This window comes from Rissa tridactyla, chromosome 2 (genome assembly GCF_028500815.1).
Source record: "Rissa tridactyla isolate bRisTri1 chromosome 2, bRisTri1.patW.cur.20221130, whole genome shotgun sequence".
Classification (NCBI taxonomy): domain Eukaryota; kingdom Metazoa; phylum Chordata; class Aves; order Charadriiformes; family Laridae; genus Rissa; species Rissa tridactyla.
The window spans coordinates 146,405,257-146,425,207 of record NC_071467.1 but is presented as its reverse complement, the minus strand read 5'-3'; the positions used below and the strand labels follow the sequence as shown (position 1 = coordinate 146,425,207).

Here is a 19,951-nt window from a genome sequence, read left to right as displayed (position 1 = left end):
ATAATAGTTTTATTAACTGTACCTCAATTCAGTGTGTGTTCATGTTTAGCAGCACTCTTTCAGGTAAGCAAATAGCAGCACATAAGCTTAGCAAGTGACTGAACAAGGAACAGCATAAAGGTTTATTGTTAGAAAGAAAGCCCTGATTAAATGTTTTATCCCATTTCATAGGAACCTGGTCTTTAACATAAATTGCTCAAATCAGCAGCCCTACTTCACTTTTATGAAAGGCAACAACCTCAAGCAATTCCTCTGCCTTCAATATAATCAGTAACTTTCTCCATTGCAGCTAATGGAAGGTTATTTTTCAGTTTTCAGATAAGGGACCCTTTTAGCATCTAGTCTAAATTTATTCGTGACCAGTTCAGATACAGATTTGTATGCAGGCTCTGCCATTCAGCTCTCCTCAGTGCAGAAAGGAAGGTAAGGCAAACACAGAATTAAGTACAAATAGATCTAAAACCCGAAACCCAATACTACTCAGAACCCATGTATTTACCTGGCCCAAACCTTTATTTGAAAGACCAAGAGAAGCTGAATACTTTCTTATACCATTCTTCTTTTGAAGCATAGCCACACAACACTAGACAATTTCAAAATACAGAAAATTAATTTTATATCTATAGCTGTGACAAAATCATGAGAAGACTTCTGTGGCATTTCTGCTTTGTGACAAACTACGTCTCACTAATTTGAGGTTGGGCATCCAAATTCAAGGTTTTTTTAAAATCTAAAATACATCTCTGATTCTTTCCAAGTTCACAAACCAGTAGATCACGTTTTGTATGCACTAGAATATTGAATACTGATGTGGCTAACCAAGGTCTCAAATTAGCAATTTCAGCACTTATAACTCTTTATCTCCACTAAGAGGCAAATATTCTCTCAAAATTCAGAGCCTCAGGGACAGAAGGAAAGAACTGTACTCTCCCTGAGTTATAACAGCCCTACTACTTCAGCTTCATGACTGGAATAGCTTTTTGACCAACGCATAGCATCTACTTGGAAGTTATCCTCTTGGGCATTTGCATCTGGATGTATCTGCACATCTCTTAAAAGTCACTGCTCAGAATCCCATAAGCATCCTTCACAGAAATTGATTCCAAAGGGAGTCAGCTGTAGGATGTGTATGAAGCCAACTCTGTCCCTGCCTGGAACAACAGAACAGCAATAGCTCTACTATAGAAAGGATCTTTTTCTCCTATGAAGAGAGATGCAAGATTTTTGCTTAAGATAGTATTTTTTGAGAATCTGTTATCCTATTGCAAAAAAGTTAAGAATAACAATAAAGTGAATCTTTATTTGCCATATCAGCTATTGTTTATTCCTGATCACTAGACAAAGTAATGTGTTATCTATCATGCTAATTAGATTCTACATATACTGCTGAAATAATTGTGTTGAAACTTAAGAATAAGAGAGAAGTAGGCTTAAAGGCTTGTGATCAAAATTATGCCTGAGTTTATCAGCATGGAATAGTTATAATTTGCTATTGATATTGTCACTTGAAAGGGGACCAGCATAGCTGTTGCACATTTTCTCAGTAGGGAAATAATTTATTTTGAACAGACGTTCTGCTTGCACAGAACCTTTCGGTGCTGTTTTCTTGCAGAAACATGAAAAAAATCAAAATATCACAGGAAGAGATATTTCAGCCATGTTTCCCAAGTTTGCAGTCTCAAACAGTTTGACAATGAGAAGTCAGCATTTTCTTTAGGACTGTGCAAGTGATTGAATATATACATATGAAGGAGAGAAACAAATGTATGTGCTCAGACAGAGTAGACGTAACCCTAGTCTGGCAGACAGGCTGTGTTCCTTTTAACCTCAAGAAATAGGTAGTTCATTTTTACTTGATAATTGGTTATTAAATAGCCACAGCTTATTTCTGTTGATCAATGTCACATCTCTGTTTTTTAAAAAAATAAAATAAAAATTTGCTAAATAAAAAAGTATTCAGTAAAATGTCAGACAAAGAATTGTTCTAGATAAATATTTTCTTTGCATGACCTTCTTTCATCTGAAACTGAAGAGTATAACATTTTAAAGACTTTTTTTTTGACCCTGTCTCTCTTCTGTCCTTCCCTCTAGGATAACATATCTTGTTATTTTCATTATGATCTTCAGCACACATGAAAAGAAAAACAACTAATGCTTATAATTAAACTGTTTTAATTAACTAGTTAATTATGTGAAATATGCATAGTAATACTAATTGTGAATCTCAAAATATTTTAGCTAAACAACCTGGATTAATTAGTACTGAGATTCAGAAACTAATCTTTTAATAATTTTTGTTGGTCTTCACTCTGTGATCATTTATCACTCTAAGAAACTAGTGTTTCAACTTCCAGTTTCATTCAGTTCTCTATCTAGTTAGCTATTGCATACTTAGCATGGAAGTATGTTATTAGAACTCTTCAGAAAACTAGGATTACTCTTAAGAAAAAAAATTGCATTGACATTCTGGGTGTTATTCACTGAAATTGGTATCCATTTTCTTCTGATGTAATAACTTGTCTTACCACATCATCCCCAGATTCTTCACATACAATAGGTTGCTTTGTTTTTTGTAGAAAATAATTCCTCATGTCAGTTTTCATCAGGCTAGTAAAAGAATTTTTGATACCACATCTTTACATGCTTGTGCATTCTCTATCTAGTTACACAGAATCTTCCAGATGATGCTTAACAAAATATGTGCTCATCAACTATATTGTTCTACAAATGTAAGCACCCATTCAACTAGTGAAAAGATCTGGAATCAAAACCCAGAATTTGAGCAGCAGAGTTATGGAAACTATTTAATCTATTTGGAAAACAATGCAGGTTTTTCTTACAGTCCCACATAATTGCAAATAGCTCCGTAAAAACCAAATGATAAACCAAAAACTGGAGAATATCATATCCTATACAACTTCAAAGGCATCTGTTAGAAGACAGACATTTGGCCGTTGTGCTAGTAGCAGACCTTGTAACTTAATTCAGCCTTATAGAAGGACATTTACTACAAATACTAGTTTGAAAACCTTTGTGTCAAACAAGGCACATTCTAGTTTTTGACATAATATGCAAATGATGCTTTACACATCCTCAAGCTGAGCTGTAGTAGCACCAAAGTAAAGATGGCACATGTAAAGCTTTATGCAGCCAATTCATAAACACTTTTACCAAGATAAAAATCTTGTACTGGGTGTCTAAAAAGTAGCAGTGCTGAATAAATCACACACAATATTAAAGTCTATCATTAGTTCAATTACACTAAAGCCCTTAAAAGAGATAAAAGGTCTTTAAACTAAACACATACTAAACAAGAAAGCATATTTGAAGGCATATTCTCCCATAACAGCTATGAATTCTTTCTAGACTCTTAATTTCTATCATTTTTAAGGCAGTAATCTGACCTTTTAAATTTTAGAATAGAACAGAAGTATCTCCTGTGGAATAATTACTAAATTGGCTAAAAAATACAAAAGTACAGCACTGTTCACACATTAAGGGAAGTCATAAAATCAAGAGGCTTCTGAGGTAGAATACAGCCGCAGCTGGCATGCGAAGAATGCAACATCTGCGATTCCCTGTACAAGGTTGTTTGGGAAACTACACGAGGGATGGAACAGAACGCGCTTGTTCTGTGGCTTTCCCTTGTGACGTATAGCAGGTATAGGAACAAGATGGTACTATGGAACAGATAAGCGGCCTACACGCTACTCAGAGCCAACATTTTGTCAAATTTTGATGAAATGCTGTCCTTTGTGCAAACTTTTCTCATTATAATGTCATTATAATACCAAAACACACCTCCATCCCAAAGGCTACCTGCATCCAAGGTGCGACCACTCCTTCTTGAGTCTGCGCCCTGAATTTCTCGTAAACTATACCTTTAATTGTGAAGCGAGAAAAATTTACACCAATCATGATAAAAGTATGTATGACTAAAGTCACTCAAACTCCACCTTGAAGATAACAAATAGTATAAAAATAGCCCAAGAGAGGGGGGACGCTCAGGGAAGACACCATCACAAAGAATTACATCACTGACTTCTGGGAGCAGTGGATGGGCGGAGCCTCTCTTCCTCCCCATAGGGACGCCTCTGGGTAAGACTTAGATTATACCGAATGCTTTCTCAGGAAACTTAGAAATTTCTCTAGAGACTCTCTTTTCTACGTTTATAGCCAGGCTGTATTTTTATAACTTTGTCGCATGTTCTGTATATGTAACAATACTTTAATTTGCACGTGCTTTGCAGACAGTGTATTTATCACCAGCAATCCTAAGAACCTATATATCTGTTGTTTAAATAAACTGCACTTTTTAAGTAGCTAGTCGTTTCGGTTTCTCACTGAACGCGACCAAAGACTCAAGAGTGGCTGTGCTAGTTCATGAGCACGACTAGACTGAAGGTGCAGTCCACTATTAGTGTATACAAATCGTAATAGTTTAATACATATTAAACGCGATTGGACTGATAGTGCTGAATTGGGCATCACTCAGAATTTAAACCTAGCCGCGCCTAGCCTCCCACCTCGGTGAGGAGTGTTAGAACGCAAGGGGGTTTATTTTCTGCCAAAGCCGCTTGGCCCCCTTTCACACAACATCTACTGAGGACAAAATCTCATTCTGTACGGTGCATGCAAAAGGGCATTGCTAATAGAGCCACCCAGAGTGGCAGGCTGCAGCATGACCAGAAGCAGACGTCATAGGGAGGTGACATCATGCACTGCCATCCCACAACAACTGTTTAGTCTATGGGTAAACGAGCGTGTGCCTATCCCATAGCTGAGATACTGCACCAGTATTGTGGGAAACACGCCGTATCTTCCAACACTCTAAGGCTCTCAACACAACTGCTCAGCACTTGGCAGTCATTTCTGTTAAAGCTAACAGCAAGGCAACTCAAAAAACATTTCTGATAAAGTAAATCTAAACCAACCAAGGAAAAGAGAGAGACCTGTAAGAGACGATGAAAATAAAACTATGTTAATAAGAGTTCTAAAATAAAAACTTAGATATATCAGCTCACAAAGTGATATATACCTTTATATCTATATGTAGGCAAGCTAGGTGTTTAAATTGCAATTAAAACTGGTGGGCATCTGGTTGGTAGCAATTGTTGGACTCAAAGAGTGATCACATCATGCTAAAATAGAAACCTAAGGTTTTATTCAGTTGCTCACACACATAGCATCTTTAAACGTGTAAGACAACATACTTTGTCACCAGCTGCTACCCCTGAAGGGCATATACTTTCCATACATCCTCTGTTACACACCTGGCAGCACTGTGGTGATTTCTCAGACACCCTACTGCATCACGAATAACAATAGATGCCTGTGATGGTGCAATTCATTTGTGTCCTGAGTAGCTGAGCAGCAAAAGAACGATATAGTATATTGACTGTCATTGGAATTTAGATCCCTGACACATCTTGAGTACACCTAGGTGTACATGACATCTGCTCTGAGTCTTTACTCGGAGCTGAATCCCACTCTAAATATTTTAAGTCTTAGATAAGTTTGATAAAATTTGGATTTAAGTTACTTAAAGATTCATTATGCATGTTAAGCTGGTTTTATTTCTCTCTCCCCACAACTTTATTTTTTACTCAGATACCTAAGAATGCAGCACACAAATATTCAGGGCTTTCCCCAAACAAAGAAGCACTTCCTAAAAAAGAAAGGAGGAGAAAAGAATCTTTGTTCTCTCCAGTTCACCAACATATTCCCTCTCTAGTCTAGCTGAAGAGGAATGTCTGCTAGCTTTTTTTCCCCGGTGCTTGGTGAAGACCACGAAGCCTCAGTCAATAACCTCCCATCAATTTTTCTTGTGGAGAACTTCTGTGATTATTGGTTACTTGGTGACACAACCTTTGCTGTATTCTGGATAGTTCGAAGTTTCTAGAGATCAAAAAAGCACTTTTTTGAATTTCCATTTCTTCAATCTCCTCTCTCTGTGTGAGGCATGTAAAGTGATCTCACTTTTGAGCATTAACCGAGTTTGGTCCTTCCACACTCAGGAATGCTTTGTACATTTTGACAGTTAACAGTCTTTTTACCACTCATTTGTTTATTAACTTTGTTTATCCTAACATTAAACAGCAATCCAGGGACATGTTGTGATAGTTAGTTAGGTATGTTGGGAGGCATATTCTGTTGAGAAGTTTGAGAAAAAAATAAATCACAGCATGAAAATGAAGCAGTGCAGTGAATTACTTGGAATCTTCTTTGATATAAAGCACAAAATATAAGCTAAGCTTTCAAATAAAATTTACAAATACCTTATTCAAAATAACGTCCTTCATTGTCTAATGCATACCATATTGAAAATGTAAACACCGTAACTAGAAAAGTAAAATACAGTCCAAAGTGACTATTGATAAGTATGTACTGAAAAGCCACTTCAAATTCAGCTTGTTTCCTACAGTTAGAGAGGGAGAGAAAAGTACACGCATGCCTGCAGTCTTAACCACACATACAAATTTTGTTCCAGGATGTCCAGACAATTCAAATGCCCAGCAAAGATGTAGTGCACTAAAGGTAAAATAGGACTAGATACTGTGGAATATAACTTCTTTTCAGATCACTTTTGCTGTTGCAAGACTTGGCTTCACAGTAAAAGAACTTGATGTTCCTAGGAATGCCCTGTACTGCAGCATTATTTCTCTACTTTATATGAATGAGAGAAAAGTAATTACATTCAAGTGAGGGTAATTTGTTAGTTCTTGGAAAGCAAAGTAGTGTTGGAACTTTCCTGTTCTCAGTTCACCCAGGCAGAGGCAGGGTCTGCATATGGAATATGTAACACACAGGGAAAGGTCTGAGCTAATAATGCCAGTATCAGTGATAGTCCTGGGAAAGCTTAGATTTGGTAGAAGTCTTCTTACTTAATTCTCCCAGCAGGGAGAAAATAAAAGAGCACGACTCTTTAACAGGGTTCTCCTTTATAAATATAGTATCAGGAATTCCTCTTGCACTTTTAGAAACAGTTTGCCTTTGGTTAGAAAAGTCATTCCCATACCCCAGCTACCCATTGCCAAAAGGAATCACCAGTTCATACCATGAACGTAGATATAAATACCTGCCCTCACCTGCTGCTCAGAGACTCATGTCAAACTGGCAGTGGTGAAAATTCATTTCTCCTGACCTGATACTTGTTTGGATGTCTGCTGTGGGACACGTTTCTCAGAAAGCTATCTGTGGAGACCCAATACCTAAGGAAAGTTTCAGAGATGTTAAACTGTTTTGCCAAACACAAAAACAAGTGCTGACAGTGCCCTGCCTCCAAGGACCTTAGATGACATTAATCATGTTCTGTTGTCCAGTTTCTAGAGTTGTAATCAGTTATGGGCCCAATTCAGGCTCCGCTATGACTGCTGATCCAAAAAATCTTTGAGCTTTATTTCACATTTAAGGTATTACGTCTGGCAATACCTAAGGGAAACATTTTGTTTCTTTGAGATAAAATCAGAAGCAAGTATGAGAAACTTCTGCAAATTATCTCTAGTTTACTGTATGTACAAATATTGCAATTGGTTATGGACAGAAATGTATCCTAAATTCCCACTGAATGTTGGAAAAAAATATTTTTAACTCCAAAGTATCTTTAAAATTACAACCCATTCTAAATTTTTGTAATTATTTTGTAAATTAGACTAGTATAAATAAATGGGTTTTTTTATTATTTTATTTTAGCAAATGGGCATATTGTTTTCATTTTTAAAACCAAGCCTGGTAAGGATAGACCTCAAAAACAAAGGAGATAGATCAGTGGCCTAGCTAGCAACAAACAAAACCAAGAAACTGTGGAATGAAATCGGTTGACCAAGGGCAGATATTTCCAATTAAATTGATAAAGTACAGTTATTATAATTACACTGACTTGAAATTCAGCTGGAGAAAGCTTCATAGAATCAGAAAGTACAATGTGAAAATCCAGGCTATATATTTTGTCTCCTTTGCTGGCAATAAAAGGATCATTTTCTCCATAACAGCTGGACAATACATGTAGAAGTTGAATTCAAGTCACCTGTATGCATGACTACTATTAGCTTTGTGTCCAGCTACTAAAGCAATCTACTTATTCTGTAGTATTTCCACCATTTTTCTGAAAAGTATGGAATAATTGTATCTTGTGCCAGAAGCACAGAGAAGAAATTAAACATGTCAATTTATTATTTTTAGAAGTCTAGACTATAACCATGAACTTTTCTTTTCATACTATTATATAAGTGAAAATGAAAATTGCCACTTGCATGGAACTTCATTCTAGATACATCTGAGAGCCTGTTTCTGTTCAGGTACTAATTAAGAAAAAAACCCTGCTGTATGCTATTAAGGCAACTATATAGGTATATTCTATCTTCCAAAAGTTACGGGGCATATTAGAAATTATGAGTACTCTTTATAGGCTTGGGTTTTTTGGGGGTTTTTTTGCTTGTTTGTTTGGTTTTTTCCCAGAATTGGTTGTAAAGTGCTTTAGACATTCTACTTTACTTATTTCACATCCTGTTCTCTAAGACAATGGTCGATGCTGTTTGCTTCAAAGGAAGATGTAAACGCTTTCTTATTTGATTAGTTGTGCATAAGGAGACATTTTTTCCTCTTTTCAGTAGGAGATCACATTATGCACTGAAGCATAAAATGTGATCGTTCTTGTAATTATATATTAGTTAGAATAAGTGCCAAGGTTGTTTCTATTTATGTGTCTGTAAATTTTTATAAATCTAATTACATCTCCAAAAGAGTGATATAAGCAATATCCTTTGGTCTTTAGAGCATGCTCTAAAGTTTTGTGCAATATTTCAAATGAAAGGATTTTGGCAAATCTGATTTCCTGACTATTATCCTCCTTTGCCTTTATTTATTTTAATTTTAGCTATGCTACTGAACTCTACAATTTTTTTTTTTTTTTTTTTTTTTTGGTGAATTAGACATTTGATCTAAAATGGTTGAAAAACCAGTCTGGAAGAAAACAAAACAAAACCAAACACAAACACACAACCAACCAAAACAAACAAAAGTCAACCAACAAACCAAAAAAATGTAGCAAGGCTATATTCTTTAATGCTTACTCATAAAAGACCAGGGAAGTGCATGCGTAACGAGTTAAGGAGGTTTGCTAGTGATATGAAGTTATTCAGGGTGATATGAGCTAGGAATAACTATGAATAACAGGAAAAGTATTTTGTGATGATGGAGTTGCTTAAAGTGACAGTATCCAGTGCTTGTTATGCGTGGGCAGCCTTCCTGACATCAGCCTCCATTGCAGGGTGTTGGACTTCCCTATCCTCCCTGTAACATAGCTGCCAGCCCCAAGCAAGTGTGTCAGGTATCTTATACTACTACAATTGAACTAAACAGTCACAGTTAAGAAATTAATTGCATCCTGAGTGACTGGCAATGACGTGCAATGTTAACTGGGTTACAAAGAATAACACAGTGTCCTCACAAGTGGGTGATGAGCTCCAGTCACTACCACTACTAAGGTGTGACACCGCAGAGTACTCCAGATAGCTCCAGGAACACATCAGACCAGTGCTCAAAAAGGGCAAAGCAAACAAAACTTTAGGATTTATCAGGCAAGAGAGCAAAGAGAAAAATAATCCTTTCACTACAGTATCATTCCACTGTTCACTCATTTCCTAAACAGTCTACACAGACCTGATTTTATAATCTGAAAAGATTATAGCAGATTTTTTAAAAAGTCAGAGAAAGGAAAACATATGGAATAGTTTCCATGCAAGAAATAACTTGGAAGTCCTTCAGCGTGTAATGCTACTTAAAGACAATTGCATAGAGATCAATATGGAGTAAGCGGGTTTGTCTGTTGTTCACCAACATTTTCAGTGAAAGACATTGTCGAACAGGAGACAGGGTGAAAACAGAGTTGCTTTCTCAGCAGGTGGCAGACCTGCACAACTTGCTGCCAAAAATGAGGAGGGAGATAAACTTTTGAATGTGTTCCCAGGGAAACCAGACTCTATACAAAAGGCAAATACATTAAGGTTTACTACATATGTAAAACTACATTCAGTTCATAAGATCTCCTAAAAAGGAAGTATTAGGAACATTAGGAAGAAGTATCATATATGTCTGTCCTTTTTTGATCACTTTGAGGGTGACAGAGCTCTGGAATGGGCTGCCCAGAGAGGTGGTGGAGTCTCCATCTCTGGAAACATTCAAAACCCACCTGGACGCGTTCCTTTGCCACCTGCTCTGGGTGACCCTGCTCTGGCAGGGGGGCTGGACTAGATGATCTCCAGAGGTCCCTTCCAACCCTACCATTCCGTGATTCTGTGAAAACTATTAAATCCCTTCTATTGGGAAAAGCATACAGAAAATAGGTGTTACTGCATCTTTGAAATGTAATGGAGAGAAAGAGTGGTTAAGTGTTAAATATGCTACCTGACCTACACAGTCCTGCCAGCTGGCCAGGTCCACAGGAAGGTGAAAGTTATTTCAGAGGAAACAAGGCTGGAATTGCAACTTTTCAAGTGTTCAGTGTGGCCAAGGGCTGTTCCTGGGCTGATGTGGGTACAGGCAGACACTTACACGGGGCAGAATCTAACTTGCGAATCTGGCCACACTGCAGAGACACAGCAAAGGGCATAAGTAGCAGTGGTAGAACAAAACTGTCTTTGCAGCTTCCTACACACAGTACCATTGTAGGATATTAGCAAAACCCAATATTCTCCCATGCATCATTATTCATACAGTAAGGAGTTGATAAGTGACAGCCTAAAATGATGTTTATTGCTGCTCAGGCACAGCATTTTAAGCAGCTCTCGGTGGCTTTCCATTTCAGCATCGCTGTTGCTAAGCAGCATCATGAGGACAGTCTACAGCATGCTGTCAGTCTACAGAAAATGACAATGATAACTTTCAAAATTATTTTTTCTAGTTGTCCAGTGCTTGCATTCAGCCTCTAAGTATTACTGCATTTTTATCTGGAAGAAAAACAACTCACCTAGAACGGGTTTTTTTTTTAATGTTCGGAAGTTCAGAGAGTTTACATGGAGTCAGGGGACAATTCTTCTGAACAGTGAGAGTCTGAACATTTAATACCTCTATTCTATTTAGTCCTTACACTATATCCATTGCCATAGCTCTCTATGTGCAGAAATAACAAGCACAGACCACCTTAGTATACTTGTGTTACACAGTGATATTGCTTATAATACTCAGAAGAGTCTCCCTTGATGTGTGCAATGAATTCTGATTTTTCAAAAAAAAGACATTAAAAAGGAACTGTATCAGATTTTTTTGTTTGTTATTTAATGTGGTTTGATCAGTTTGCAGAATACCTGTTGTAGATTGGTATGTCATAAAAATTACAAAGTAAGCTCTTCAAACCGTGAGAAAGAATGTTGAATAACCAAACTTCATTTGGGTGAAGAGAAGGGGAGGAAAACATTATGACAGTTACTATTCCCTGTGCTATTTTGAGTACCTAAAATGAAGGAAACATTCCTCTTAAGTCCTGAGAAAAGGAAACACTTGTAAAAATATAGTAGAGGAAGCATATCAAACAGCTAGAAAACTATGCATCACTATCAATTCTGCATTGTCATTTTATGAGAATAGACCTCAAAAGCTACAAATCTCTCTCTCAGAGATATAACATTTCAACTTTCTTAAGTATATTCTCTTTGGCTGGAGACAAAGAAGGAGCAGATCTCTGCTGTATGATGTTCTTCATCCTCAGAAACGTTAAAAAAAAGAATTGAGCAGTGGATATAAGAGTTTCACTTTTGGTTAAACTCTCCTTTTTCTCCACATATAAGTAGAGAAGTCCAGAAGAACAGATTTTTGCAGCTGATCATTGTGGTCATTCTAGCTGGCTCAAGTTTATAAAGTTATATCACAGAGCACTTTTCACAGCCTCTAGCATGCATTTTGCCACTGTTCAGAACATTTCTGTAGGCAGGAGTAGATTTCACACTCAGGTTTCTAAGCCCGCATTTCAAGCAACGTTCCAAACAGATATCACAGCTAAATAGTAGCTGTAAGTTGGAACCCTCAGTGGCTAATGTAAACTCTTGTCTGGAACAAGTGAAAACTGTTGGTATAGAAAAGATAGTTTGCTATAAGGATGAATTTAGACCATTATCTCAAAGTGTTGTGAATCTACAAAGTTCACAAAGTACACCTTAGATGAGCTACAACAAGAAATCAGTCTCTGGTGGCTTTTTCCTGAGATTTTAGTAGCTTTTTTATTATATACATCATAAAAGTGTTTTGGAACATCCTTTACTATCAAAACCAAAGCTTTTAAAGTTTCTAACACTGCCATAGGGACTTGCATCTACCATTAAGAGGATAGAGTCTGAAAACATCAAAAATAAAGAATCAGAAATCTCAGCTAGTGTTCTTCTTGGGGTAACATTCATATAAAGATGAACTTTAAAACACCAGTCTCATTTGCAATAAATTTCCATGACTGTTCTGACAGAAGTAGGAAGCCAATACTACATACTGTAGCTGGCAACTTATCAGAGATAATATCTGGAAAACATCGCCCATATCTTTCCTGTTTATCTTGTGTACAAAGTACAGTATAATTTCTTGGGTTTGATGTAATCTCATCAGTGTTATTTCCCAGTGCCTGAGCAGTGCTTAATGATATCCTAAAGGGGAAGACTACTCATTAGCAGCAGTAACAAAGCCAAGCAGCTCACATAAATTAATGATCCATTCTCCCGGTTGTCCTTGACATTGGGAAATATTAACTTTGTTTTATTGATCAGAAAGACAGAGAAGTGAGATAAAATGACTTGCCGCAGCCATGCAGGAAATTTGTAGTAAGCCCCGGCACAAAATGCATCTCCTAAGTTCCACTTTGGGGGTTTACATTTCAGTAGCTCTGGTGATAAATGTGGAAGGAGGAAAGAGATTTGTCCTGTTCTGTCAGAAAGAGGCTCTACTTCATCCAAGTGTGTCCAAGTAAATATTAGTAATGAACAATAGCAGTGCTTTCAGGAGCAGCTCTTACCTTGGGATCCATCCGCATCAGAATTTTATTATTTTTGGTAAAATTTTTCTGAGTCTTATTTCCCTTGTGCAGTAAGTGAGGACGGTGCAAATAATTGTACCAATGCTGGCACCACACCACATGGGAACAAGGTGGATATGGTGCCCAAAAAACAGTATAAATAGGAATTCCCACTAGCCAAAAAGCATTAAAGCCTGCTGGCCTTATTGCGATCTGTCCATATTGGCTATGTACTGCTCTTAATTCTTTATTTTACAACAGCTATTTTTTACAGCTATTGATAAATAAATCCCACTGAATTAAGGAGGATATTGTCTAAGTATACACCGCTGGACAGTAAGTCTTGCAGATTCACAAGCGTTGACTCAGTATCCAAACAATTATTTCATAAAATAATTTTATTAGAATTTCAAAGATCTACTTAAAAACTATAGCAAACTATGTATTCTATTTGTCTTTGAAGGAGAGACAAATGAAAACAATGCTGCTATTCATTCTTTTAGACTTACAGACAGATACTGTTTGTCCATAGTAGGAACATACCTGTTGGAGGTAGCGTTGTGGGTTCTGCTGGTAAAAACTCCTGGGATGGTAAGCACTCCCTGGATAACGTGAGGTCATCAAGTGCTATGCCATCTTTGGGACCTTTTCCAGCTATCCCTTCAAAGACAACTTGGAAATCTTCATCTCCATCTCCAGCCAGGATCAGTGCCTTAAACTGCCAGAAATTTCCCTGGTTTCCAGTAAGATTAAAGAGAATTTTTTCATGTTTCGCTGTAGTCCTCTGGTAGACAATCAATGATCCAATGTGAGCTCCATACATATGGTAATAGAAAAGTATCTGTAAGCAAGAACAGTAGCATCAAGTATACACTAGGTGACTTCAGACACATTCTGCTATTGTATTTACCTTAATTATTAAATGGAGCATTATTAGTAGCATTCAGAATAGCCCTTAATTTTACTGATTCAAACCCAATTTAATTAAAACACACACAGAAAGACTTACTAGTGAAAATTTTTGAAATATTCCATAAACCAAACTTGGAAGCCAGCATTACAAAACCGTGACAGCTGATCTTACATTTCTTTTGAATAACTCTTGCATGTAAATGAAAAGAATGAAAATACTTGATAAGAAAACAGGAATGGAGCACTGCCATTTACCATAAGGGAAGTAACTTCAGTTTACTCAACACTGCTCTGGTTATAAACGTGTTTGTGCTAGATTATAGAGTGTGTGATTAGAAAATAGTTTAATCTAACGTGGGAGAAAAACTTCCACATGGACTGAAGAAATGCAAAACAATAGCTAAAATAAAGCATAAGAGGTTCTCGGGTAAGAAAACAGTGATTTTATTATTTAACTTTTTTTTTTAGTAAAAATGGGAAAATAAACTATGAAGTACAGAAGTAAGATCAACAGAACATTAAAAAAATCACTGTGAAGAATGATCACCATTAACTGCTCTCTCAGTTATTTTCAATTCAAGAGCAACAAAGGAATACTTGTATTTGATCAAATGAATACTTAATCTAGTTCAATATCTTGTTTCTGACAAAGATCAGAATACTTCCAAGAATGACGTAGGACCCTGAAAATAAGGCAATTCATGTTATAATATGCGAGACCATGTCTATAGCTCAAATTTCTTCCTAGTCGTATGCATAGCACAAGCCGTAAAGAATGAAAACTCTATCCTATTTATTATAGCTATAAAAAAATAATAGCGAATATTATGACACCCATGTAAATGTGAAGTCACGTCCCTTTATGTTACCTGGTGCTATAGGATTTCATAGGCTTCTGCAGCCTTTTGTATTGCATAAATATATTATTTTTTAAAAAAAACTCACAAATATCTATTTAATTGATTTTAATTGATTTTCTCTAATTATTGATTAGTAAAACCACCAAGGGCTTTGTGTTATAATTCTTTTGAAAGTTTTATTATTTTAACTTTCGGAATGTCTCCTGTGCAACGAAGTGGCCAGCAGGTCTAAGGAGGTGATTCAGACCCTCTATTCCACATTTGTGAGACCCCACCTGGAGTACTGTGTCCAGCTCTGAGGCCCCCAACATAAGAAGGACATGGACCTGTTGGAACGATTCCAGAGTAGGGCCACAAAGATGATCTGAGGGCTGGAGCACCTCTCCTATGAAGACAGGCTGAGAGAGTTGGGGTTCAGTCTGAAGAAGAGAAGGCTCTGGGGAGACCTTATAGCAGCCTTCCAGAACCTAAAGGGGGCCTACAGGAGAGATGGGGAGGGACTCTTGATCAGGGCCTGTAGTGATAGGATGAGGGGTAACAGTTTTGAACCGAAAGAATTTCGGTTTAGATTTAGAGTAGATATTAGAAAGAAATTATTTACTGTGAGGATAGTGAAGCACTGACACAGGTTGCCCAGAGAAGTTGTGGATGCCCCATCCCTGGAAGTGTTCAAGGCCAGGCTGGATGGGGCTTTGAGCAGCCTGGTATAGTGGAAGCTGTCCCTGCCCATGGCAAGGGGTTTGAAACTAGATGATCTTTAAGATTGCTTCCAAATCTAACCATTCTATGATTCTATGAAATATAGTTTTCTTGTATGGAGATATTTCCTGTCATGCAGGAAACTAGTCTGTTTCTCTTAAAATCATTCTTTAAATGAGGTTAGCCTATTCAATATACGTGTATATCTCTATACTATATCATGATTTTCACATTTTTAGGATCAATTTCTATTTCTTTTTACTACTGCTGAATTTTGTTTGATTCTTTAACTGTAATTAAATTCTAGGAAATATTTTCATAGAACTCCCCACCACACTGCTCCTGATTGACTGCAGTTCTTTTCAAAACTACCAGACTGTATTTTGTATGTTTGCATTTCTTTTATGATCAATGAATTCATACAAGCCCCGCCCCCCCCCCCAGCCCCCAACATCACTTTCTGGACTTCACATTTATTTGCAATATCCTTATCTCAATTACACTGAATAATTTTGTGTATTGAAGTCAACATGCCGTTCCTCTGTTCTATTACTTCATTTCTAGATATATTATATAGTAGTAACATCATCTTGATAACAGTCATACACAAATTTGATTTTAAGCATGTATCCAAGCCATTTCAGGGCTGGGGATCCACATTACTCAGGCTTGAATTACAATGCGTGTAAAATATTCATTCCCGTACTTAATTTGCTTCGCATCAGAACATAGGCTAGCTCTCTAGTCTTAGCTCTCCAAGGTTCTCTGGATCTTGGCATCCACCAGTTGGCTACTTAATTTTTCAGGTCTATCCTGAAGAATTTATCATAGATTTTTGAAAACTAAAAGGATTATAACAACTGGTTGTGTTTGTAACTAATTTTATGGCTCAAATTTTGATGATATTTTATAATAGCTAGATTAAGTTTTGCTCCTGACATACTGAAATTACTAGAGCTTTGTTTTGATCGTAAAATCAATACATTTATGTTTAGTACTTCCTGACTTTCTTGTCTACAAAGAGTTTTGAGAGTTTTCAAACAGCCAGAAGATTTCAATCAAATGAACTGCTTAGAAATCCCAAGCATAAGCAGAACGCTTTCCAAGTGTCAAACTCTTTATGACTTTTGATTTTCCTCATGAGTAGTGAGTAGGAGAAAAATGGACCTAGAGGCAAATGAGTGGACATTTTGAACAGAGATGTCATCTGTGTATACAGTAAAACTGTTTAGGACTATTTCAGTCTATGGCAACCTTCATTTGATGACCATAGTGCGGTGATCACACAATCAGTTCAATTCAAAGGCTTTTAAAAAACTGTCTTATCTTCACCAAGATTATCCTCTTGGCAGAGCTAGTTATTAGATAGATGTATAAAGGTGAACTTCCAAAATGAGGACAAAAACCTAATGCAAAATTATTACGTATCCTATTTTACAGGAGAAACTCAATCAAATTTTATATCTTCCATAAATATAAAGACACTGGTATTATCTCTCAGGCAAGTTACCAGACCAGTATCTCCAACAAACAGATGGAGTAAGAATTCCAAGTGTGGCATTGGTAGTGAAGATGCTCCAAATGCTGGAGAGCAAAGTGGCTATTTTATGGGCAGATCATTAGAGAGCTCTTGACCTTATTTAACTGGGTAAAGCAGATAGCCAACAAACATTTCTGTTGCCAAGTTAGACTGATCTTCGTGTGTTAATAGCAAAATAATTAGCAAAATAATAGCCTGAATGTTGTTTTTACTCACGGTAGTTCCAAAATTCTTTACTCTAGATTCTAGGCTGGCATACAACTTAGACCACTTGTTGTTCACACTTTCTTTCAACTCTAATAACTCACAGAATGGAGTAAAATAGTTTTAGGGACTGTCTGATCTGTTAGGATGAAGTTTTAGATCTTAATTAACTATTTGAGATATTATTTCCTTCATATCAAATCAAATGTTGAAATAACTTCATATACTAATACCTTTTTTTTTTTCCCCCACTAGGTTTGCTTGGTTTTTTTCCAGATCACTTCTTCAGTTCTGGGAACCCATTCCCAAATTTTCCCTGAAAATGTTAAGCCAATCCTGCCTCGCTAATTTTCTGAAGTCTCTATAAATTTTCCTTTGTTAATTTTCCAAAGGCTAAAAGTACCACTTTCCCTCTCACAGCAGCTCCATTTATGCACAATATTCCTCTCCATGTAAATAACGTATACAGATATTTCGGTAGCTCTATTCGTAATTACTGATTTTAAATTATTACTAATTTGATTAGTAATTAGAATTATTGGCAATTATTAATGTTTAAACTTCCATTTTGTGTTTGACACTGATGTTGGAAACTGAGATACCACTCATTTTTGCCTTGACACTTAAAGACTGTGAAAATTCATAAAAATACCATCTCAAAGTAATGTATAGTTCAACTTTCTGGAAAATTCACTTTTTCAGCATGTTGTTCCTGTAGCAGATTCTGATAGATATGTTCTGAAACATGTCTTATGAAACGACATGTTGCCATTTTAACAAAGGCTGTAAAAGATATATCAAAACTAGAAAACTTTTTAATCCGGGTTTGCAGAGAAATGATAAAGCTCAAATCGTTGTGCTGTAATGTACTGGAAAATAAAGGCTTATTTTTCTCCATTCTCTAGAGGAGAGTTGGTGACAAAGCCTTCTGTCACACATCCTTCCATTCGCAGTTGTACTCTTTGAAAGTCAATTGTTACTGTATTTATACACATTTTCTCCATAAAATCACAAACCATTACCATAGATTTATGCTACTCAAGTCTGGTGTCACATAAGACATATTCTAAATCAGACGCTGCATTCACTGTCAGCTTCATCTGAATCTCCCAGAGTACCTATTTACTTAAAGAAATCATTCCTCTCCCCCAATGAGATACACGCTTTCTTATAATTTCAAGGAAATAAGATTTCCTTATGACTTATTTCCCTGACTCTTCTGCAACATGTTCGTTTTTTCTTAAGAAATATCTCAGTGATTATCTCTATTCAATTTAGGAATATTATCTTCGTGCAATCTAGAAATAAAATTCTGCACTCCTGATAGTACCACACCCCCACATACCTTGCAGTCTTTATTCCTTCTGCTTAGGACAGGACTAGAAATCCTGGCTTTCTGTCCTGGCAGCTGAAGAAATGAACTCCTTATAAAAATATAATGACCAGATGGGTCTCGTAATGTATGATCAGTAGCTGGGCCAGTGCCCATTTTTCTGGTACTGCTGGTTCTGAGGTTCCAGTCAAAATCGTCATTTTCATCTTGCTTCCATCCACAAAGATCAAACTCAAAACTGCAATGCCCAATAGATGTACCTGAAAGACATTTGCATACACATGAAAAGAGATTTTTTGTCAAGAAGTTGATTAGGTACTTATACTACAACTTAGTACTCAAATCCGTAAAAGGAAAAATAGTGCTTCTATAGAAAAAATAATATCCATGTATCTTATTAAACAGATCATTTTTAATGTTCTAGGATATAATAAAAGGATAGGACAAAACTGAATATATATGAGGTACACCTCTGTGATCCCATTACAGTCACCAGGGTCCTTAGTATAAAAGAAACCAAATCCAGCAATCTATTCTAGGTCAAGCTGAATGGCTCTTCAAGGTCTTACAGGCAAAGGTCAATTGGTGCCCTCCATAGGGTGACCAAGACATCTGCAGAAAACTTTATGGAGCAACACGTTAAGGTCAGGTGAAAATGATAATAAATGCCTATATTTAGGGAACAGAAAGCCATCCAAATGGATATGTTGAGCACCATAAAGACACAACCTCCATATAGACACATATAGGTAAAACATAAATGCAGGTGTGCTAACTTTGAGCTGAATCACACCCATAGTTAGTTTACTTTTACTCGTTTCCAGAAGAATTCACACATGTAATTTCTTAGCCAATATGCAAACATAAATGATTATCAACGTTTCTCCTTAAATTGTATTTAATGCCTAGAAAAAGAGAAAGCTGTCATAATTTTGGTTGATTTTTTTATGAAACAACATGCATGCTCTTTACCGATTTTCCAATCTTGAAATAGCCAGCATGGTGAGTCAGCTGTCCCCATAAATTAAGGTTAAGACCATTGCACCATTAAGACTCCAGAAGTTTAAGCTGTGTATAATTTTTTCCTCTATGCATCTATAACTTCAGTATAATGATTACCAAGTAAGACTAAACTTGCTGAAATAAGCTTGAATTTCGGCAGAGCCTTCAAGAGACTTTCAACTGTGCCCTGAATATTCCTACTATTATTGCTGGAAAGGAAAGTGCTTTGAAGATAAATTTGGAAGCTGTATGGATTATTTGCTCTGACAATATAAGACATGACAAAAGCTCTCTTGTAAAATGTAAACAGAATGTGAGCCTCTTCTGGGGTCTTATAAAGTTCAGCCACTTAAAAGTAGCTTTTTTTTTTTAATTAGCAGCTGGTCAGAAGCCTCAGTAATGAGGCCAAG

General features: G+C 36.6%; 1 protein-coding gene across 1 annotated transcript in view; it reads right to left on the bottom strand.

The window, feature by feature from the left end:
• MALRD1 (MAM and LDL receptor class A domain containing 1) overlaps window positions 1-19,951 on the bottom strand; it is a 273,631-nt gene that overhangs the window by 131,984 nt on the left and 121,696 nt on the right. The window contains exons 25-26 of the mRNA XM_054190597.1: window positions 18,552-18,799; window positions 13,535-13,832 (exon numbers count right to left, since the gene is read on the bottom strand). Coding sequence (XP_054046572.1) covers window positions 13,535-13,832; window positions 18,552-18,799 — 546 coding nt within the window. The remainder of the gene's footprint in view (window positions 1-13,534; window positions 13,833-18,551; window positions 18,800-19,951) is intronic.